General features: G+C 39.1%; 1 protein-coding gene across 1 annotated transcript; it reads right to left on the bottom strand.

The window, feature by feature from the left end:
• Positions 1-18,917: 18,917 nt before the first annotated feature.
• Positions 18,918-20,922, bottom strand: LOC140789432 (senescence-specific cysteine protease SAG12-like). The gene is made up of 2 exons (XM_073139134.1): positions 20,340-20,922; positions 18,918-19,730 (listed from the first exon to the last, which is right to left on the bottom strand). The coding sequence occupies exons 1-2, from the start codon at positions 20,812-20,814 to the stop codon at positions 19,144-19,146; spliced, it is 1,062 nt and encodes a 353-aa protein (XP_072995235.1). The 5' UTR covers positions 20,815-20,922; the 3' UTR covers positions 18,918-19,143.
• Positions 20,923-24,943: the final 4,021 nt, after the last annotated feature.

The raw sequence follows: 24,943 nt of genomic DNA, 5'->3' as shown, positions 1-24,943 counted from the left end.
CTATTATGACTCAACTTATCCGTCACGTGTTCAAACGCCCAAAAATAGGGTTCTGAATGTGTGAACACGAATTAGGTGTTCGAATGCCATCCACTTGCGTTCGAATGCACCTACCAGAATTTATCTTATCTTTCTAAAATATAAACAAAAAATGATACAATTTGAAGTGGTTTAATCTTGTTCAATATGTATCTAAATCAAGAACCACAACATTTTATTCTTCTTGCTCAAATTTAATTATGCATTTGATATAAAAAAATTAGTATTTAGTTACAAACGCAAATCAGTGGGTCCTAACCTTGTTTAAGGAATTTTTTATTCTCATTCCAAATGGGCCCATAGTTTTACTCTTTTTCTAACCAAACTAAAAAAATGAGAGGAAAATTGTTGTAAATAACACACAGCTAGAGCACAGACAAATAATACTAGAAGAGGAGCATTCCCACCCTTATAGAGCATTGTTTTTGGCCATTCAAACGATCGAAGTACGTTCAAACGCATTGTTCGAACGTCTGCATAGCGTTCACACATACCCGTCGGTTATGTTGTTTCGTATTACGATTTGTTTCAGATTTCTTAAATGATTGACTAGCCTCCAAATATGTGGAAAAGCAGCCACCTTGGGATTATTAATTATAGGAACTTTTTTTTACATCTAGGCTTAATCCAACCTTCTCCTTCCTCCCCCCTCAGTATCCACCCCCAAGTTTCCTTATACGGCCAAGGTAAATCCTCCGTTGCTTCTCCCTCCTCACTCCAATGACCAGCCATACCTAGAAGCTGCTTTCTCCCTCCTCATCTTGTTCAAGATACTAATCCATCCACCATAGCCATCATTATCTCCCATAATCCTAACTACATCATCAACTTCCATCATCCATGTCCATTTTGCCATCTCTTGATCTTTGGTCATAATTTTCTCCATATCTTTTGATCTACCTACCCAACCGATGAGATTCTGGTTCATTGGATTCCTAAATTCCAGAGGAACAATATATCTAAATCTCGAATCATTTCAACAGTTGGATCGATCCCTATTGCCTTCGAAACTTTCATGTTATGTCCAGAATAGAAACTCAGATTGGCATTCATCTTCCTCGAGGGTGATTGCAACAAAGTGGTATCCAAACCAGCTTTGCATATCATGCTTCCATAATGACGCCAACCACTAGATCCATGGTGGCACAAAGAAAAGAAGAATGGGAGAAATCTATGCGCACAAGAGAGAGGAACTCTACACCTCCACCCACGGGCAACCAAGGGCAAAAGGACCCCGCGCACATAGCGCTGCCTCCTCCACCCTCCATCATAGACCCAAACATGGAGATACTATCGAGGTCCATTGATGCTTTGGGATTGACCTTCTCTACCATCTTTACCTAAACCATCGAAACCTTGAGCCAAATGATCGCGCAACAAAATGCCGAGTTATTGCGAGCAATTCGAGAAGAACCAATCTGAGGATCTGAGGTACCCAGATCTTTACGCCAGAACCCCCGATTATGGTTCCACTAGTCGGCCAAGGACAAGAGAGAGAGAGAGAGCACGCTGGAGCCGAGGCAAGGTAGGCCTCACTGACGAGCGCGGTTGTACATGAAGATGATGATGATCCTTGGATTGAGAGGGATGAAGAGAAAGATCGAGAAACTAATAGAGGACATCAGAGGAATCAGATATGGCTAGAGGAGCATCCACCTCCGATTAGGGCTGAGGCAAGATTTGGCCCCAACTGTGATACCGGCATCCGCTGGCGCACTATTCGGTTGGAATTTCCCAAATTCTGAGGTGGAGATTTGACCCCAACAATTCTTTGTCTTCCAAGGCACGGAGGAGACAAAAGGTTCTCCTTGCATCTTTCCACCTCGAGGATGCGGCATTACGGTGGTTTCGATCGACTACCACTCATAGGCCGACCGAAATGTGGGCAGAGTTTCATCGTTTGGTCTACAAACGATTTGGGTCATCGAGCTACGAAGACTTTCATCTTATCTTGATGAAGATGGTCTAAAAGAGGATGATAAGAGCCTATCAAGAGGAATTTGAATGAGTGTCCAGCCTATATGTGTAGTCGGATATTCAGCTCAAATCCACATTCATCAACGGTCTGCAGGAGGATATTCAAGCCAACATGTGACCTCTATGATCTATGGATCTAGGGAAAGCCATAGAGGATGCAATGCTCATAGAGAACAGACATTGAGCACTCAGAAGTTACTCGAGACATCTATAGAGCATCAAGACATAATAGAAGCCAACGCATGCACTCGGCAGCTCGGGCTACCCGTCGAGGGCTTTTGTGGGCTACACTTTCACTGACGTCAAAGCAGTCCTGAGGCCTCCTATGCGTACTCTAACACCTACATAGGTGGAGGAGCGAAGGGCCAAATAGTTATACTATTAGGTGAGATAAGAAGTTCACCCTAGGGCACCATTTCACGTGGCATATCGGTTCGATGATGCATTTCAATGGTGAGGTTGAGGAGGATGTATATGAGTATGAGGTCACTATTGGTGATGAGCATGAGGATGAGCAACAACTAGTGGTCTTGGAGGAGAATGATTCAAACGAGATACGAACAGGTATATCATTGCATGCTTACTCTAGAGTCGCTACATTATCGAAGACCTTATGGGTGAACAACATCATTTGGAAGCATACTATGTGTATCCTCATTGACACGGGGAGTATGCACAACTTCCTCAATGAGTGGCTGGTTCGAAAGATCGGGCTCACTTCCAAACCGACTATAGGATTTGATGATACCGTTGGTGTTGGGACGACGCTTCAAGCTGACAGTATTTGTAGTGCTATGCAGGTGCAAGTCTTGGGAGACAAATTTGTCATGGACCTGTATTCAATTGCACTCCGTGGACTGGACATCATTTTGGGGACTTAGTGGCTATATAGTTTAGGCCTAATCACATTTGGCTTTGGATAGATGTGCCTCACTTTGAGGCACAATGGTAGGAGGGTGCAACTCGACGACATTCAACCGCACTAGGGAGCTACCTTGTAGCTGCTACTAGGCTTTTTTAGCAGATCTAGCTTACTTAATGCAGTTAGCTCCCACTAAGCTTGAGGAGACAAAGGAGTCAAGTATAGCTGATGATTTGCCTTATTTCTTATAGGAGTTTTTGATCCTCCTTGAGGAGCCAAAAAGGGTATCATTGGCACAAGAGGTGGTCCACCATATAGAGATTATTCCGGGAGCCAGACTAGAAAATGTGAGACCTTATTGCTACCCTCACTTTCAGAAGGAGGAGATCTCTAGACTAGTGATCAAGATGATGGATCAAGGGATCATACAACCTAGTCAAAGATGCTGGTGATGAGGAAGAATGATGAGAGTTGGTGATTCTGTGTGGACTACCAGATGCTGAACGAGCACATCGATGTCCATTTAGTTAGGATCTTTTCTTACTGCATTAGTTGTTTATTTTTATTAAAAAATAAATTTCTTCTAGGTCGCGTTCGAATGCGGAAAGGGTCGCATTCGAACGCCCTTGCGAACGCCTACATCAGGTTCGCAAATACAGAGGACGTGAAAAGCACGTTCGAACGTCTGCATTGCGTTCACACATACAGAGAATGTCTTTTGTTCATTCGAACACGATCGGCGGGATTGCACTAGGGATTAGGGTTAATTATTGTTATTAGAGCTTTTCACTAGCCTCTATAAAGGTGTGGATGGCCAAATTTATTATGCTATTGGATTATTAATTTCTTGCCTCCTATCTTCTCTCTAATCTCTCTACTCTAATCTCCCTCCTCCCTCTTCACCAACCTACCATCTCTACCATTGGCAAAGTCTCTCCTAAGTTCTAATCTCCCTCATCTATCGAGTCTTCCCTCTTCTATGGGATCTCAACCACTTCTTCCCCTTCGTCTATATCCCTTAACCAAATCCACCATCCACCTTCATCTCCATTACCCTCCATAACCCTAACATCCACTCCACCCATCATCACCACTATCACCCGTGTTATTTTATGTTTTTGTCCCAGTTTTAGTTCAAATATGTGAAGGGCATAAATATGAAAATTGTAGACCAGGAAGCTACGGATCTAATTCACTTAGTTTTGTAATTTTCTGACTATAGGAGAATATTTGGTGAATATTTTTCTATAGTTGCACTGACTGATTCCTATAATAAATCCAGATCTTGAAGGAATCTTTCCGTAGCCTATCTTTTGGTATTAGAACTCATCATGATATTTCACTTTGCAAGATTAGGACTGTAGATAATCCTGTAGATATGTTGACGAAAGTAGGGACCAAAATTAAATTCCAACATTGTTTAGATTTGATCAATGCCACTCATTATTGACAAAGGTTGGTTTTGGCGTCTTAGGACATGAATTTAAAGGCAGAGCACTTTTGAAATCTTAAGTCACTTTGTAGTGGTGGAGAGTAATTTGCTGAAGTCATGAGTTTTTCGCCAAGGTGGCGAATTATTGAAATTTGGCTCAAATTCAATTTTTACAGCATTTTTAACCTTACTATGCTAGTGCATTCAAACGGGCCCTAGGGGCATTCGAATGTAGTTTCTAGACAAAGAGTGTTGATACAGGCGTTTGAATGCAAATATCAACTCGAGAGCAAATTGTGATGCAGGTGTTCGAATGGGGCCCTAGTGTTCGAATGCTAGTTTGGGTTCTGTATTAGTTTCCTAGATGCGTTCACTCGGCGGGCGTTCGAACGCTCCGCAAAAAATCCCAACTTGAACTAGCCCAATAAATACTGAAGTGGATTTTTTAGGGCTTTTATGCTTGAAGGAAAATCAAGAAAGCTAGCCAGCATTGTATTGAGGGAGATTAGAATTGCTGAACGCTTTGTAATTGGGAGATTTGTATAATAAAAAAGATTGCTCCGCCCGTGGATGTTGGCACATCGTCAAACCATGTAAATCTTACCTTTCCCTCTCTCTATTGTCTCTATTGCTTCTTTTTTGTGATTAGTTGCATTATGGTGTCAAATAAGTGACTAGAAGTTGTTTATTGCATCACTATTAACACCATATTAGAGTTTTCCCAGGACTTGCTTGGTTTGGCCGTTACTCTTCCTTTGGTAACATTTGAGGGTGAAGGTTTTGCTTCTGGTTCCCTCACCCATTGGGCTATTAGCACAACAAGTAGAATCACATGTATTTCTCAATATCTTAATGTATATATCATATAACTAACCCTCGCATATAGCGAGTAATGTATATCATATAATAACATATATCCAATATCCCAATGCTTTCTACCAACTACTTCGCTATGCTATTTTCATAATTTTCTTCCAAATAATAGGTCATATGTATTTATACAATACTATAACAAGTCATGCAACTCAAAAATTTAAGTGGTAAGGGCGTCAAAAAAATATATGATGCAATACAGTCTCTAATCATATATCATTCACATGCATACTCATGCTACAAATCAACTAGACATAAAATATAGATAATCTATTCATCTATGATTATTTCTCTATATCATTAGTATATTCATATCCAAGATCGATCTTATTAAATAAGTACTAAAATATGCTCAACTGTAATCATTTTTATTTAGGATCATATAATTATGCTGGAGGCCAAAATAGAATGCATAAATATAAATATAATATATCCTAATATGCGAAACTCTCTAGGAGGTAAGACTACTCATAGTTTGATCGGAAAACACAACACAAATATCCCTTATGTCCATCGACCAAGAGTTGGAGGGAGAAACCCATATGCTATAGTGTTGGGCTTGACCTAGCACTGGTACAGAAATAGGAGGAGGAACTGAGGAAGAAGAAGAAGAAGAAGAAGAAGAAGCGAGGAGAAAGAGAAGGGAAGGGAAGGGAGCCAAGTCAGCGAGAAGAGGCTCGGCCAGTGCTGGACAACTAGTGGCTAGCCTCTCGCCGGCTACTCAAGTCTAGCTAACTTGAGAGAGAGAGAGGAAGAAAGAGAGAGATAGAAAGAGAATAGAGAAGAGAGGATAGGATGGAAAACCTGAAACAGAGAAAGAGAGGAGGAGATAGCTCACCTCGGTGGCGGCCATGACAATGGTAGTGGTGGCACCACCGCCGTCAACAAGAGCAAGAGAGAGAGATTTAGAGAGAGAGGGGAAGTGGCAGTAAGGGAGTGCAACGCCGGGTGCGGCGGTGGCAACGGGGCCCACAACGCGTAGATAGCCTAGCCAGGTTGGTCGGGCCAATGGTTGGGAGCGTGTGACACCCTCAGCCATTGCACGGCATGAGTCAATGTAATAGAATTATTAAATTTTAATTTTTTTTCTTATTAGTATTTTTTTCTTTTTTTTCTTATTGGTATTTTTATTTTTATTTTATGTCATAAATTTTTATTATTATTATTTCATTACTATCATTACTATTATTTATTTATTATTATTGTTATTTTATTTTTAGGTGTGGATTATTACATTTTTTCCCCTTACAAAAATTTTGATCTTGAATTTGGTCATACTAATATTTTAACAACAAATTAAAAATTTCATAACCTTCTAATCAAATCAACAATTATCTAATATAACTCTTTTACATTCATAACTCGTACCTCGCTCACTACTTTTACTGATTAACTCCTAATCTTACACAAACATAAATAATCCCAACATAAGAATTAAGTTTCTAAATCTAGGTCAGTCATATATTTATACTATCCTTCTATATAAATCAACTATAGAAGAATATTTCTAATAATACTGGCCCGTAAGAAAGAACCTTCATTGCATAGTGATACACTTAGTTATGATCTTTTCTTATTGTATTAGTTATTTATTTTTATTAAAATAAAATTTCTGTAGGTTGCATTCGAACGTAGGAGGGGTCGCATTCGAACGCCCTTGTGAATGCTTGCATCAAGTTCGCAAAAATAGAGAACGCATACTGTGCGTTTGAATGCGGTCAAGCGAGTTTAAACGCCCGCATTCGAACGCCTGCATCCCGTTCGCACATACAGAGATGGAGCTTTTTGAGTGCGTTCGAACGCGATCGAGCGCGATCGACAGGAATCCTCTAGAATTAAGGTTTTATATTATTTTAGGACTTGTTGGCTAGCCTTTATAAATATGTGGATGGCTCTTGCCTCTTATCTTCTCTCTAGACTCTCTCCTTCCTCTCTCTTCACCATCCTTCCACCTCTACCGTTGGCAAGGTTTCTCCTAACTTCTAATCTTTCTCTACTGTCGAGCCACCCCTCTTCTTTGGGATCTCAACCACTTCGTTCCCTTCATCTACTTCCTTTAATCACATGCACAATCCACACTCATCTCCATACCCATCCATAAACCTAACATCCACTCCACCCGTCACCACCACCATCACCCATGTTCTTTTGTAGATCAGGAAGTTACAGATCTAACCTAATTGGTTTCGTAATTTTCTGACTACTGGATAATATTTTACGAATATTTTTCCATGATTGCGTGGACTACTTCCTGCAATAAATTTAGATCTTCAGGAATTATTCCGTAGCCGATCGTTTAGTACAAGAACCCATCAAATTGGTATCAGAGCTTATCATTTGGTATCAGAGCCAGGCGAACCTCAGACCTCCATTAATTGTTGAAACAAGGAATATGACATCAACAAGGAGACCTATGGAGAGCACACCGATAAGGGAAGACTCAATCCACGATGACCCTAACCGTGAGGACGATTCCTTTGGAGCGACCACGGTAGGACAGAGTCAACCAATGTCTATGGGTGCGAATATGGATGAACTTTGGGGCATATTCCAAACATTGTTGCATAGAGTTGACAACATGCAAAAGGATTACAATGAATTCAAGGAATATGTCGTGAATCGATTGGGTTTGTCATCTCCTCGACGATGATCGGAGTTTTAAGAAGGACCAGCGGTGGGACCTCATCGAACCAATACCCCACAGGTCTAAGTGCGTCATATGAGTGTCAATGATCCCCTCTTACCTATGCCTACACATCATCCTCCACCTCCGTTACAAAACCCAAGACCAGCGGTGGTGGAACCCGAGAGGCATGTGACATCGGTGCGCTTCGTCGATAAGGAGATTGTGATGGACGTGCTCGAGGATTTAGACGGGGTGATCAACCTGCACAAAGGTTTAGACCTAAACCAAGGATCTTTCGTGAATCCAACAATGCTATTCGGGGAGAATCGCACACTGAGGAACCATAGGAGTTGCCATAGGAGTTGCCACCGAGGAGAGCGGCGGACTGTCGCATAGAGATTGTACCCAAGGCTGCACCGGCGAATGTGAGGCCATATCGGTATCCACATGTGCAAAAAGAAGTTATCTCAAAGATGGTAGCTGAGATGTTGGAGCAATGTCTCATTCAACCAAGTCATAGCTCATACTTATCCCCCGTGCTATTGGTGCGAAAAAAGGATAGAACATAGCATTTTTGCGTTGACTATTGGGCACTAAATGCCATTACCGTCAATGACCGGTATCCCATTCCGGTTATCGAGGAGTTGCTGGACGAGCTTGTAGGGGCGACTATATTTAGTAAGCTTGACTTGAGGGCTGAGTATCATCAAATTAGAGTTCACCCGGCGGATGTGCACAAAACTGCATTTTGGAGTCCTGACAGGCATTACAAGTTCTGGGTGATGCCTTTTGGTCTCATCAATGCTCCAACTACCTTTCAAGGCCTCATGAATATTTTATTTTGGCCTCTCTTGCGAAGGTATATTTTGGTATTTTTTGACGATATTTTGATGTATAGCAGGACTGAATTGGAGCATTGGCAGCATTCGGAGGATGTGCTGAATTTGTTGAAGCAAAACCAATTGAAGATTAAGAAGTCCAAGTGCCTATGGGGAGTACCAAAAGTGGAGTATTTAGGCCACATCATTTCAGCAGAGGGTGTAGCGGCGGATCCTCAAAAGGTTGCATGCATGACCGCTTGGCCTATTCCTACTACTACCATCGGATTGAGAGGATTTTTGGGGCTGACCGAATATTATCGCCGATTCATCGCCGGATGTGGCAAGATCGCTGCTCCTCTCACTTCTTTGTTGAAAAAGGACTTTTCTAGATGGACGGATGAAGCCACTATAGCCTTTGAAAAATTGAAAACAGCAATAACGACGGCACCCGTTTTAGCGCTACCGGATTTCACCAAAGAGTTCATTGTGGAATACGATGCGTCAGGTGTTGGCATAGGAGCTGTACTAATGCAAGAAGGACGTCCCATTGCCTATCTTAGCAAGGCTTTTATCACAAAAATCTCAACAATTATCGACTTATGAGAGAGATGTTGGCAATTCTGTATGCAGTGACAAAGTGGAGGCCTTATTTGATCGGTAGGTAATTCATTATCCAAACCGATCAAAGGAGCCTTCCATACTTTATGGGACAGCGCATAGACATTCTGGCATAGAAAATATGGGTCACAAAATTACTGGGGTATGATTATGAAATCCAATACAAGAAGGGAATGAAAAATAGTGCGATGGATGCACTATTGCACGAACCCGATAATGCGGAGCTTGCAGCATACTCTTCTCCTACCTTTTCCTTCCTTGATGAGCTGAGATATGCATGTACATCTGACCTAGATATTTTGAGATTGTTGCAGGAGGTGATGGATGATCCGGAGCACCATCCAGAGTTAGAATCGAAGCGGTTTACTGCTGGACCGCGGATGCATTCGAGTGCCCGTAAATGATAGATTGCGGCAAAAATTGTTGGAGCACTTTCACCAAACTCTAGAGGCTGGTCATGAGGGTGTCTTGAGGACTTATAGGAGGATATCTCAGAATTGCACATGGCCAGGATTGAGGCAGGATGTGAGGAGTTTTGTCCGTGCTTACGAAGTCTGTCCAAGGGCTAAGGCAACCATCTTGAAATCGGTCAGATTACTTCAGCCTTTACCTATGCCGGACTGTGTTTGGGAGAACATTTCTATGGATTTCATAGACGGTCTTTCGCTGGTACATGGATATTCTGTTATCTTTTTGGTGGTTGATAGATTGAGCAAATATGCACACTTTTCGGCATTGTCACATCCGTTTTCAGCCAAGTTAGTTGCTAAAATTTTCACAATTGTCTTAAATCGTGATCGTGTATTTATGAGCGACTTTTGGACGAAGTTTTTCAGATTGCAAGGGACTCGATTAAACTTCAATTCGACCTACCATCCACAGAAGGACAGCCAAACCGAGGTGGTTAATCAAGGCATTGAGCAGTATTTGAGGTGCTTTGTTGTTGAGATGCTGAGACGATGGTTGGAGTTCTTACCGTGGACGGAGTGGTCTTATAACATCGCCTATCATAACAACATTGGCATGACTCCATTTGAGGTGGTGTATGGACGCACGGCTCTGACGTTACGCGTTTATGATCTAGTGGCATCGCAGGACCGGACGGAGGTGGACTTAGCGTTGATGGATAGAGACGCTACATTGAGGACGTTGCGTGCTCATCTTAAACTTGCTCAAAACCGCACGAAGCAAGTTTATGATCGTAGCCATATGGAGCAGGAGTTCGATATCGACACTTGGGTGTTTGTGAGGGTGCAACCGTATCGACAGGTAACCTTATGTCCGATGCGTAACCAAAAGTTAGCACATCGCTACTTTGGTCCGTTTCGGGTGTTGGAGCATATTTGTCCAGCTGCATATCATTTGGAGCTGCTGGAGGGGTCGAGAGTGCATCCTGTCTTCTATGTTTTATTGCTGAGGGAGCGCATTAGAGATCATAAGATCGTTGGATCAGTTCTACCGAAGCCATTGGAGGAGATAGAGATTGCAGAACCAATTTGTGTACTCTCTAGACGCCGATAATGATATGGTACTAGATTGGAGATGGAGATTCTAGTTGAGTGGCTTGGCAAGCCATCTGATGAGGAGACATGGGAGTTGGAGACTGATATCTTGAAGCGTTTCCCTGACTTTTCACCTTGAGGGCAAGGTAGGGGAAGCATGGTGGGCTGATACACTTAGTTAGGATCTTTTTTTATTGCATTAGTTGTTTATTTTCATTAAAATAAAATTCTTGTAGGTCACGTTCGAACGACTGCATTAGGTTCACAAATACAGAGAATGCATATTGTGCATTCGAACGCCTGCATCGCATTCGCACATACAGAGATGGAGCTTTTTAAGTGTGTTCGAATGCGATCGGGGCCGTTTGAACGCGATCGACGGCCAACTTCATTATGCTATTGGATTATAGATTTTTTGCCTCCTATCTTCTCTCTAGACTCTCTCCCTCCTCCCTCTTCACTATCCTTCCACCTCTACCGTTGGTAAGGTTTCTCCTAACTTCTAATCTCCCTCGACTGTCGAGCCACCCCTCTTCTTTGGGATCTCGACCACATCCTTCATCTACTTCCTTTAATCACATCCACAATCCACCCTCATCTCCATACCCATCCATAACCCTAACATCCACTCCACCCGTCACCACCATCATCACCCACGTTATGTCATATTTTCTTCCCTTTTGCAATTCGAATCTGTGAAGGGCATAAATATGAAAGTTGTAGATCAGGAAGTTATGGATCTAATGCAATTAGTTTCATAATTTTCTGACTACCAGAAAATATTTGAAGAATAGTTCCTACAGTTGCGCAGAATGCTTCCTACAATAAATTCAGATCTTAAGGAATTGTTCCGTAGCCGATCTTTTGGTACAAGAACCCATCAAATTGGTATCAGAGCTTATCGCATAGCCATTGGGTATACTTATTATATAATAGGAAAAGTGTGTCATCTGCTAATTCTATCATGTTCTATTCCAAAATACCTCAATTTGTCTATATCTATCACTTATTATACTACCTACAGCCTCGCAATAACATAATATCATAGTTACTCATGATAATACCATACAACTTATTTAAATGGGTTATCTCCCATATCTACTACATTTATACTCTAATACCCTACATGCTTAATAGACCAACTATCTATACTATTATACTATTATTAATATTAAATAGAACAGTAAACATATACTATATCATGGAATACTTGAGATACTAAATTTTTGTGTTTATTTCTCTTTCTAAATAGAATATTTCACAAACGTAATGTTACGGTTGCTTTTAATGAAGGATGAGTTTCTATCCGATTTGATAATCTGGATAGAAATCAACATAGCATTTGTAAAGATAACTGGGATCGCTCTAACCATTGGATTGATTTGATATTTGGCTATGTTGTTCCTCTATGAGTTAGGAATCCAACGCAACTTTCCCATCGTGCGTTCAAACGCACCCCAATTGCATTCAAACAGCCAAAACGTGTTCTCTGTATGTTCAAACATAAGATTAGGAGTTTGAATGATCGTGTTCGAACACCATCCATTTACATTCGAACGCACTTGTTAGAAACTATTTTATTTTCCTAAAACATAAATAGAAATTGATACAAATTGAAGCAGTTTCACTATGCACATAAATTAAGAACAACAACAATTCACCACGCTTCCCTCACCATGGTGCAAAGTGAGGAAAGCAATCCATCAAGTCATCCTGCATCTCCCACCTTGATTCATCGGTGATCTGTCCAAGCCACTCCACCAGAACCTCCTTCTTCACACTCTGGTGGTAATCCCTTCGGCTCCTCCTCGATCTCTCCGTAAATCAACATCATTGTACCGGTCGGTCGCACACAATAGTGTCCTAGGGTGAACTTCTCGTCACACCTAAAGCACAAGCCATTAGCCCTTTGCTCCTCTACTTCAACAGGTGTTCGAGTTTTCTTAAGGGTCCTAGGGGCTATTTTTACATCATTAGAAATGCAAAATGGTGGCCGCTATCCATCTGCATACATATAATTCGAGCCATCAAGTGCATGCATCGTCATTGGTTGTAGCTTGCTACTCCATGGTTGCCTCAAGTGCTCACTAAGTGCTCGATATTTGTCTTCCATGAGCAATGCGTCCTCCATCGCTGTAGCCATGATGTTATCTTCTTCTTCTTCTTCCCTCTTAATCTAGGAATCATCATCTTCTTCATTGAAAAATTGTGCTCGTTGACTAGGCTCATCTTTCCTCAATTTGGGCGTGGTCTCCCTCCGTGGTCCTTGGTCGACCAATGGAACCATCATGAGGGGTTCTAATGTGAAAGATCTAGATGCCTCATGTCCTCAGATCGGCCCTTCTCGAATTGTCCACAACAAACTGGTGTTCTGTAGTGTAATTGTTTGACTCAAGGTTTCAATATTTTGGACGAGGATGGTGGATAAGGTCTGTCCCAAAGCTTCAATGGACCTTGGTAGCATCTCCATGTTTGGATCCGTGAAGGGCGATGAAGGAGGCAGCATTGCGTGTGTTTGGTCCTCTTGCCTTTGCTCGTGCATGGAGGTGTAGAGTTCCTCTCTCATATGCGCATGGATGTCTCCCATTCTTCTCTTCTTCGAGCTGCCATAGATCTAGTGGTTGGCATCATTGTGGATGCATGCCAAGGAAAGTTGGCTCTGATACCAACTTGTTGCAGTCACTTTTGGTGAAGGATGAGTTTTTATCCAATTTGATAATCTGAACAAAAATCAACATGGAACTTGCGAAGATAACTGGGATTGATCTAATCGTTGGATTGATATGAGATTTATCTATGTTGTTTCTCTATGAGTTAAGAATCCAATGTAACCATAATCACAACGATCGAATAAGTAGATCAAAAGTTACGTATCAAATAATGATCGAAGGTCAGGAGATAGTGCGATGGATATGGAATACGTGGTTAGGATTATGGAAGATGAATATGGTATGGTGGATTGATTAGTGCTTGAAACTAGATGAGGTGGGAGAAGGGAGCTTTTAGGTATAGCTAGTTGTTAGAAAGAGAAGGGAGAAGCAACGGAGGATTAACCTTGACCATAGACGAGAACTTGGGTTGGATACCAAGGGGGAGGAAGAAGGAGGGAGAAGATGGGTTAAGCCTAGATAAAAATCAATTCCAATATTCAGTAATCAATAGAGGCTACTTCTATATATATAGAGAGGCTAACCAAATATTTAGAAACCCTAAATAAATCCTATTACAACTCAACCTAACTCTAAACAAGTCCTATTACAACTCAATCTTTTCGTCCTACATCTAAATGCACCCCAATTATGTTTGAATGGCCATTTTTGCGTACAAACAGCCAAATTTCGAACGCCATCCATTTGTAATTGAAAGCACCTGCCAGAAACTATTTTATTTTCCTAAAATATAAATAGAAATTGATACAAATCGAAGCGGTTTCACTATGCACCTAAATCAAGAACCGCACCACGTAAATATATACTTGACATCATCACTAGAGTTTAGATAATAATACAAATTATCTTATTTAAAAGTACACTGCTCATATGCACAAACCACTATACAATTTCTAAATCAATCGATCAAACCTTTTCCTATAAGACCATTACTATAATAACCCAAGTAGGGTAAAAAAAAATATTTGCTGGGCACGATGCGACCGGCCACGCTGTGGCTGGCCTCGTGCCCAGGATGCCATGCATGTTGTGGCAGCGGTGGAGGTGCCACGCACCTCCACCAAGCCACTCTTCTCCATGCCGCGGCGACGTGTGGAGGTGGGACCCGGCCCACCGGCCACTCCACCGCCGCCGTGTAACCATCTCTCTTTGTCTCTCTAATATTTTTTTCTCTCTCTCTTCCTCGCATTCTCTCTAGCTCTCTCCCTCTCTCTCTCTCCTTCTAGTCCACCAGCAGTCACCGACCGCTAGGAAGAGCCGTCATCGGGTCTTCTATTCATCGGTGAGCCTCCTTCTCTCTCTCTCTCTTGGTTTTCTCTCGGGACCGTCGGAGGTGTGAGCCGCCAGTGAGAGGCCGCCTACTGAGTGGCCACCAACAGCCATACCCCTCCCCTATGGCCTAGCCCTCTTCCCCTTTTTCTCCTTCCTCTTCTTCTTCTTCTTCTTCTCCTCCTCCTCCTCCTCCTCCTTCCCTTCTTTCCTCCTCTCGGGTAGCATACTACAGGGATAAAGACGAAGGGAAAGAAGTGGTCGAGATCCCAAGAAGGACAGAGGACTCGACAGACGAGGGAGATTAGAAGTTAGATGAGACCTTGCCAACGGTAGAAGTGGCTGGTTGGTAAAGAGAGAGGAGGGGGAATTAGGATAGAGAGAAGATAGGAGGCAAGAAATCAATAATCCAATAGCATAATAATTTTGGCTGCCATCCACACCTTTATAGAGGCTAGCCAACAAGCCCTAATAACAATAACTAACCCTAATCCTAGTGCAATCCCGCCGATCGCGTTCGAACGCACCCGATCACGTTCGAACCCACAAAAGACGTTCTCTGTATGTGTGAACGTGATAGAGGCATTCAAACACGCTTTTTTGCGTTCTCGTACTTGCGAACCTGATGCAGACATTCGCAAGGGCGTTCGAATGCGACTCCTACGTTCAAACGCGGCCTACAGGAATTTTATTTTAATGAAAATAAATAACTAATGCAGTAAGAAAAGATCATAACTAAATGTATTAGAATACAAGGAAGCTACAGAATGGACCATAGCCAATATTAAGGAAATTAGTCTAATGTGGTTATGCATTGAATCCATTTGGAGGAAAATGCAAAAAAATCTCGTGAACCGCAACGGAGGTTAAATCTTATAATGAAGGATATTATTAGAGCTAAAGTGCTAAAATTATTAGATGCGGGTATTATTTACCCAATTTTGGATAGTGCATGAGTGAGTCCAATTCATGTTGTGCCTAAGAAGTCTAGTTTTATAATAGTGTAGAATAAGAACGATGAATTAGTACCCGCTCGTATTCAAACAGGGTGCATGTTTGAATTGACTATCAAAAACTTAATCTTGTAACTAGGAAGGATCATTTTCTCTTTCCTTTCATTGATTAGATCCTTGAAAGGTTAGCGAGGCATGCTTATTATTATTTTTAGATGGTTATTCTAACTATAAACAAATCCCTATAGCACATGAGGATCAAGAGAAGACCACATTTACTTGCCCCTTTAGAATATTTGTCTATCATCGCATGCCTTTTAGGTTATGCAATGCTCCCAGTACCTTTCAAAGGTTGATACAATCTCCCATAGATTACAGTTTGATATATCCCATTTTTAGATCTCGACTAAATCTTGCATGAAACTCTGAAAGAAGATTCCTAGAATTATAGCCGTCGGATAAACATGAAATAGGTTGTAGCCCTAGAGAAGAGCTTTCCAATGAATCTAATTTCAAGGGAATCAGACAGTGGGATCCGGAGATATCTTCGGATAAGTGGGCGGACATCAGGGAGTCCATTCTTTCGATCCGTGGATGGGAGCGCGGGATCCTAGGTGGATTATTTGAGCTTGTGGCATGATTGGCTTGATAGGTATTGAGTTTGGGGTTGTGTCGTAGTACAACATAGCAGATGATATTCAGAGTTGAGACTGCTGACTATGATAGTGAAAGATATGTAGATTATATTTGACTCTAATATATATGATTATCGAGTAGTTGACATACATTATGCATCACTACTAATGAGACTATTATCACTTGATCATAATTGTTATACATTATATGTTATTATATTAGGTGATGTTATATTATAATTTTTAAAATAAGATATATTTTGGTTGATGATATAATATGCCCATTTATGAAATAATATTGATCATATATATATATATATATGATACACATATAAATGCTCATGTATGACGTTATGCTTCTTTTTTATTCATATTATTCAATACATAATTTTCTCTCTATTTGACATTACTAATTCGGAGTAAGGTCTATTCACTAAGCCTTTAGCTCATTACTCTTTTTATTTCTCTACTAACTCTTCCCAAATATGAGGTATGTGATAGTAACTAGAGATATTTTGAAAATATCTTCTAGAGCGAGGATGAGATTGAGTTAGATGTGAGAGAGTATAGAAGTTAGTTTATATAGAAATTAATTTATACAGTTAGTGAATATTTTTTTTACCCGATTATATTAGACAATAATTTGTATAATATAGGTCGGATTATATTGTACTCATATATCATTTATTCTAGTTGTACCTTGATAGTTTTATCGTAGCTTGTGTCAGTCCTATTAGATTATATAGTGGTCTACTCTATGTTATTGTGGAGTTGGATATTAATATATTAATAGGTTTAATTGGTTGATAGTATGATTTATTTCTGGGATAGATTATATTGAGTATATATGTATCTATGTGTGACGGGCCCCGCCTATCTTGTCATGCATTGTGCGTGTCATGTGGGCACGTAGGCATGCACATGCCCATGCCGGGTGAAGACGGTATAAAATAGTAATGTAAAAAATCTATCTTTCATTTCCCTGGATTTGTAATCCATCACAAGATAATGCATCACAAAAGGTACAACTTCTTGTAGTGGCAAAATTTTAGGCAAGTGTTGAGGTGGTTAGGGAAGGTGGCCAAGAGATCGCCAGGCTCCCAAAAAGGAAATGATAAGAGTTCACGATGATCAACTAGACGAAAATAAGGTCACCACCAATAGGTCAATCTGACTATCCGGCAGTCAAAAGTGGGATACAAGCCGAATCACTCCATCCCTATAAGCTATACGACCTCTCGAAGGTAGCACAATTGGAGCTCACTAACCGGCAAATTCCACCCCTCAACCTGTCAGGGAGGAGGGACTGAAAAAACACCAATCATGCTGACACAACACAAATAAATAGGGGAAATAGGAATGAGGCTCCCGATGGACTTTGATAAGTGGGTAGTGGCCAAACTCTGACCACAGCGACAACAGAACAAAGGAGAGGGAGAGGGCTTAGGGTGGATAGAGGGGGTGACATTAGGAGTGAATGGGAAATGCTGAGAGAGGGTGAGGATAAGGGTGAGTTATATGAATAGGGAGGGGAGGTGGGCCTAGCCTAAATAGTGGTAGTAGACGGGGTCATACGAGGGCTAAGGGAGAGGATATATAGGTCTAACATTTATCTGTCTTCTATTCCGAATCGATCTTTAACTTTGAATTCAGCTTTGACTTTTGACATCCTCTACGCTTAATCAAACTAGGTCTCTATCTCCCTAAACCTAATATACTAAAGGCATTTCATCCAAAATTAATGACTTTTACAGAAGTGTCACTGCAACATAACTTACTCCGGCACTTGGCAAGAAATGATGTCAAAATTTAGTATTAGTAGCATTTTCTTAATTGGTGAAGAAGTACATGTCACTAATGCTCAAATTTCTTGTAGTGGGTCTAGAGGTTCCTCCAAACACTGAAACATCTTCAAGATTCATTTTAGGGTTATTAATGCATAGTTGCTTCAATTCGTACAAGTATATTACAGTTATTTGCATAGTAACTCGGTCTTAGATGTCACAATTTTAAAAGGGCTATCATATATAAATGAATATATGAATAGGTATGCAGCTATTTTTTTCTATGTTGGCACTTTGTCCCCGTTGTCATTAAAAATGAACAACAAAACTTGGTCTTAGATCCTGATAGTTTTACTATATAAATCACAATAAGAGAATATAGAGAGAAATCACTTGCAATCCAATCTAAGAACTCATATTTTCTCTCTTCTACTTTATCTACGAGACTCACGTTATCTGTATTTGCATTGCGACCTCTTACTAGATCTCCCATAGGTTGTTGCTTTTACAACTTAATGTACTAACCGTCTCGCATAATTATAGGCTTTCATTTAGGGAGTAGAGTTTTTAGGTTTTGGATTAACAACATAAGGTGGGTTTTGTTTTCCTAATGGCAGAATACAATTATCCAAAGGAAAACATCACTAAAGGAAATAGAAAACCCCCAAGTAGGAATTCTACAAATTAGGAATCTCAAATATTCCTAATGCCTCTGGGAGCCATTGCAACAATTTTGTAGGGTCAGGTTCAGTCACCATCTCATAATTTCAATAATATAACTAACTAGTTAATGAAGAAGAATATTGGTAAAGTAGATAGTAATATAATTAGTGAGCCTTCTTACCAGTAAATCAATCTTCCCTAAATCCTTCTTGCCACATCTTATTCAAGCGAGATAACTATTTACACAGTGTAGGATCACAATTTTTACGTCGGAACCATTCAGGATATAAATGTCTAACATGCCACTATCTATATCAAAAACAACATATGCGCTCACGTACTTATCATGACCTTTAACAAGACACAGTCGTATTGCGGCAAAGTAAGAATATCAGGTAGGAGGAGTAAACCATTTTCTTCTCACACGGTAGGATAAGATGCCGTCATAGCAATGCCACACAATCCTTTTGGGCTTTTAATGTCCTTTTGCATTAGTATGTATCCCGCCGAACCCCACAATTTGCCCCATGAGTTCCTCACTATCCAGTATTTAGTTCCTGAAGCATCTACTCCATAGCCAACAACAGCAACACCATGGTTTAGTTTAGTGCTGCAAGGGCCTTTGAAGACACCGCTCTCGTAGAATTGGAAGCTATATCCGCTAGCATCAATGGCAACTGATACTGGCTGATTAGCAACTGCGTTCATGAGAAGCACTTCATTATTGGCTGGTACATCATGAAACCCACTAATGGTTGCTGCATGGTTTTCTTGTTTGCCAGCAATGCATTCACCCTGCACTCCGTTGTATGGGTAATCAGACGAGGTTGTGATGCCTCCGTTTGAAATGACGTAGGAGAAAGCATAGTCCATATAGCAGCCATCGCATCCATAGCAAGATTTGTCACAATCCACTAGCTGTTGTTCAGATAATGGTAGTAGTATCCCTTTCTTTATTTTGGTTATTCCTTCAATCGCTGCTACTGCAGAGAATGCCCAGCAAGATCCTATACATATATTTTTCATTTGTTAAAGTATTAGCATAAATTTTCCAACCAAATAATGTATAACCTGTGTACGTAATTTCTTTATCAGTGAATCTATGTAGGTATGTATTTATTTACCCCATATATGTCTTAGATTGTTAAACCATTAATTGCTTAATTGATAAAAGGCAACAATTAACAACAAAAAGAAAAGTTGTAAGAAAATTAAGGTTTAATCTAGTCGGACAGTCAAATTAAAGGTCGATAATACCCAGCTACACAAAAGTTTTATAACATCAGTTTTAGATGAACGCCTTGTAACAACAAATTAGATACGTGAACTATATGAGTTCTAAATTAATGGACAATGTAATTGTCTACTTTGGCTAATCATAATATTGCCTTTGTCTATGTTGGTGAGCAGATGATAGTGTCTATTTTCGAATATAAATCTTTACCAAATATATCTTTTGAATTGAGAATATTAAATAGGTAGAAGCTATTTCTTTGAACAAAAGAAATAAGTCCCACAAGAGAGCAACTTAGATTACTAAGTTAAAGGTCGACTGAGACAAAACTAAATAATGTTTCTGAAACAAACTGCAAATCAAGATTTGTCAGTCTACTCACCGCATTCGAGTTGGTCCTTAATCTCATTTACTGCACCCAGCGACCTCCAGTCAATACTTTTAGGCGCCGATGTGAAGTTTTCATACAAGAATGGCGTAGACGGCTTTCCATCATTACGGCCATCATCAATAGAGCCGACGCGAGTAGCCAGGAACGAGGGACTTAGGTTAGTAAACCTGGCGTGAGTGACTAAGAACTCCTCGTTCGTGAGATCGGCATATTGATTTACTCCGAGGGTGTAGGAGCGTCCTGGTACTGCAGCATTTGAAGCTTCGATGTAGTTTACGTTTCTCTTGAACACCTCGTAACGCTCTTTCTTCTCCTCTAAGCTTGCGTAGGATCGCCCATACTCGATCATCCACTGCTCATGCATCTTGGTCATGGCAACTTCATTTGGTGTCGCAAGAGAGCTTAGCGGATAAGCCCACAAGACACAAATAAACAGGAGAAGAACTACCGAATGGAATGATGCCATAGCTGCTTGTACTATTGATTAGAGTGTAGGCTTGGGATTATATAGAGTTTCTTGAGGAGTTATGATTAAGTCCCAAAACAGGTGGCAAGTTTAACATGTTCATCTCCTAATGGTGGTATGGCCATTGCATGTTTAGGTAGGTAGTTGCCCGATTTAAAAGGTAACTAATGATGTAATCAATCTTATAAACTATTGGGTACAAGCATAGAGACTTGAGAATAAGTCAATATAATAAATAACTATACATAGAGAGGGAGGAGAGAACTTTTGCAAGCTATGTACATGTACACCACATATCATCGTTTAATAAGTTTAACAAGTTGTCCTCTTGTAAATATTGTATACGACCCAGTACTGTTTGCCAGTTCTCTATTTAAACTACTGTTTATTTTCTTGTGAGATGATTAACATGGTAGAGCTGATGAAATTAACTGGGCACAAATGGAGAAGAAGAAAGTTTGCATCAATTTTTATATTTGTATTCAAATTCAGAGATAATTATTGATTTCAGCAACTGCTGAGATCCAACTCTACAGGTACATTCAGATAAGGTTAATGTTAATAATCATTCTTCAGCTATTGGCTGAATCATTGATATCAACATCGTTCACTAAATAACATAGTAGTATAAAAAGTTTTGAAGTACAAAAAAGGTCGAGTTTTTTACCAAATAAATTATCTTCTAAACTTTTTTTTACCGAATTAAATTACCCCTCAAATTTAAAACCAAAAGAAGTCAATTTACTATAACTGTCTGTAATGCACTGAATTTATCAATATTTTATTTAAGAAAGAAATGCTAATAAGTTCGCTGTCTTCCTTTTATATATAAGACGCTGATCTGATTAGTGTTTTATTGTATGATAATAATAAAAAATCTAAGGTAGGCTTAGCTAAATCTATGAGTGTTTTATCTGAAAAATTTAAATAAATCGCTAATAGGTTCAGTATTTTACATATGTAAATACTGATAAGATTAGCGTGTTATTCGTTAACCTACATATATAAATATTAAAGTTATTGTCATTTTTATGTACAGTGAAACAGATACTTTTAGTATCAAATTTGACAACTGATCTATTTCATTTAAGGTAGAGCTAGTTTAGCCAAGAAATCCAAAAGGTCGAGCATTACTTCATGCGGCGACGTACGATCATCGGCCAAAGGTTCATAAAATATTCTCCCCCGAAGTATTAGTCCACAATACTTTCATATCTATCATCTAAAAGTTGGACTACAGTGATCACTATTTAGCTTTTGATAGTTTATATATTTGCCCCAATTGCAATCTGTGCACTAGATGCAATTGGTTTTTCACTCCATCTAATTATAAGTCTTTCTCGAACGCCTTGGGCTCGTGGGTGTGATCTTGGGGTATTGCTCTTGGGTCACCAATACAAGTAAAATTAGTGTCAAAGTGTGTGGTTTTAGTGTCCTTAAAGGTTAGACCAATTTTGAGCCCAAAAGTTATATACAACCTTGGCTTGATAGAATTCAAATCTTGTCTAATTCGAGCTATAAGGAACCTTAAATGATTCAAGCAGATCTAAGTTTAAGGCCAATTCAATTTTCGTTGCAGATCATAATCTAATAATCCAATTCTATACGTAATACATTAGTATAATATATAAATCAATTTGATCTTAATTGACCCGAGCGAGTCTGTTTATGCTCAAGCTTGACTCAAAATGATGCATTTTAATATTTAAGCTAGTGCCTTTACTTTTGAGCTGAGCTCGAGCTACTTGATTATCATGAGCCTTGACATGCAACTTTAGGAAAACATGATCTTAGTCTGAAGCCTTATAAAACAGTAAATAATTTGAGATTTGATCATACAAATCAAAAAGTGGAAAGCATGTTACTTGAGTGATAAATTAACAGTTATTCTGATTATAAATAGAGTGGGTTGGCTAGTCATAAACAAATTGTATATAATGAGTTAAATGAGTTAAAATAATAAATACAACACAACAACACTAAATGGGTCAATCAATGCATTTAAAACTCAACTAAAACTGATTATATTAAATTCAAGCTCATTCAAAACCTTTGGATTTGTTTAGAGTTATCCTCAAAAATTGTCTTTGCCTTACTTAATATGCATGTTGTTCTTAAATTATAGCTTTTCTAGATCCTCAGGCTGATTTATTGACAAAGTCTTATACATTGTGAAAATACCTATAGCGTACCCATAGTTTCTGCCATCTAGCCCATTGCTAGCATATATGTGACGTCCACATGAATGATCAATATCATTAGAATGATCATATCTAATTATCACATTCTTGACTTTGGTTAATTTTTTTAATTAAGTAGTATCGATCATTCTAAGTACGGTGATAAAGAAGTACTTGGCTGCGCATATAGTATGTCAATAATTGACTTTTGGTCTGTCTTTTAAACGTAAGTAAACTTTAAATAGAAGAATGTTTAGTCAGTAAGCAAGAATGCAAAGCTATTGTGTAAAAATCTAATAGAGTCAACGCAATGAAACAAAATTTGAATAATGTGATTCAGTAGGTTCTTTCCTCTTTGAAGTAGATGAATATTCCTTTAAACTGAGTACAATGACATCGAAACTTTTAAAGCATCGGATGCAGAAATTAAAGCAAAGATAAGAAGTCATAAACACAGATTTTTACATTTAAAAAATCTTAGGCTAAGAAAAAAATTATTGCATTACTTAGGTCGTCGTACTTTATATTTGATATCTATATTTATACCAACGATAGACTAACTATAGGCTAGACAAATAGGCTATCCGTTGACCATAATAAAATTTGACAACTAGACCACCCTTACTAAAAAATGAGCTAAAAGACAGCTATGAATAGTTATGGGAGAGTAATAAGTTGGAACGAAACTAGAAGTTAAAAGATAGTCATAAATATTTACGGGAGTGTGACAAGTTAGAGACAAATCAGAAATTAAAATAAAGTAATAGAATTGGTCTAATGTAACTATATTTAAGTAATAACAGTTCTAACATGTGGCACGATCATATACTTTATTATAGATAAATATACCATCAATTCAACCTTCTTGTGTTTAACTGTGTGCAAATAGACGAATGCATAAATTTATCAATTGATCCTTAAATTATAATCAAATAATTACCCTATTCGACAATTTATGTCAAATATAATACATGGTATCATCATACATTGCCTTGGCATATGCCCAGTCAAATTAACAAAATAACCTTATGTTGGTCGAAATTTATAACATACTTTTAACGTGGTGGACATTAATTACATTGTGTTTAGGAAGAAGTTTTAATTAATACAATGTGATATTAAATGTCATTGATTTAATATGAATAAACGAAGCACCAATTCCACCTTCTTGTGCTTAAGTGTGTACAAACATATGATAGATAAATTTATAAATTGATCCTTGAAGTACAATCAAATAACTATCTGAAAAGACAATTTAGCTAAAAAATGGTACACGGTATCATGCTACATCGCCAAGGAATTTGGCAAGTCAAATTACCAAAATACCACTATGTTGGATGAAATTTATAAATTATTTTTAACATGCAGGATAACAATTATATATTCTTTGCGAAAAATTTCCATTAATAGAATGTGATATTAAACGTCATCGGTGTACGTGTTCAAATATCCCCTAGTAAACAAAATTAGCCAAATAGCCCTATCTCGTTAGTTTGCATAAGATGTCATTAACCCTTTAGCATATTTATTTATATATGAGATATAAATATCTTAAAATGATCTTTATTTACCGGGGGTAGTTATGCAATTATAGACATCCGGAATCTTATGCGTACATGAGATAAAAGTTTCCGAGTTACGATACTGTATGTTAAAGCAAAAGTATGCTAATTAAGCATGCATGATTTGGGGAAAATATTGTTACGATGATGCTCAAGATATGTCGCATATATGTGTATTGCACATCTCATTTTGAGATAGTGAAAGTGCAAGTCAACGCATCAAAATGTCATGCTTGATTGGAATTTTTCTTTATCTTTTCCTGGGGTATTAGTAAAAACTTTCTAGCAGTCGTACCGAGAAATACTTGAAGGGAATTTTAGAGGAATTCTACGGTTCACCTAATGTTTAGCTTACTATATTGTAAAAGACATGAAGCGCTTTCAGAA

Source organism: Typha latifolia, chromosome 5, assembly GCF_019914945.1.
Source record: "Typha latifolia isolate L0001 chromosome 5, TyphaL0001v2, whole genome shotgun sequence".
In the NCBI taxonomy this organism is placed as follows: Eukaryota; Viridiplantae; Streptophyta; class Magnoliopsida; order Poales; family Typhaceae; genus Typha; species Typha latifolia.
Note: the sequence above shows the minus strand (reverse complement) of the source record. Positions and strands in the feature narration are given on the sequence as shown.

Bases quoted from the DNA above. Each gene is read 5' to 3' on its own strand.
- LOC140789432 (XM_073139134.1), bottom strand. From the start codon at position 20,814: ATGGCATCATTCCATTCGGTAGTTCTTCTCCTGTTTATTTGTGTCTTG. The intron at 19,731-20,339 runs GTGAGTAGACTG...ATATATGTATAG, and splicing joins TAAGGACCAACTCGAATGCG to GATCTTGCTGGGCATTCTCT.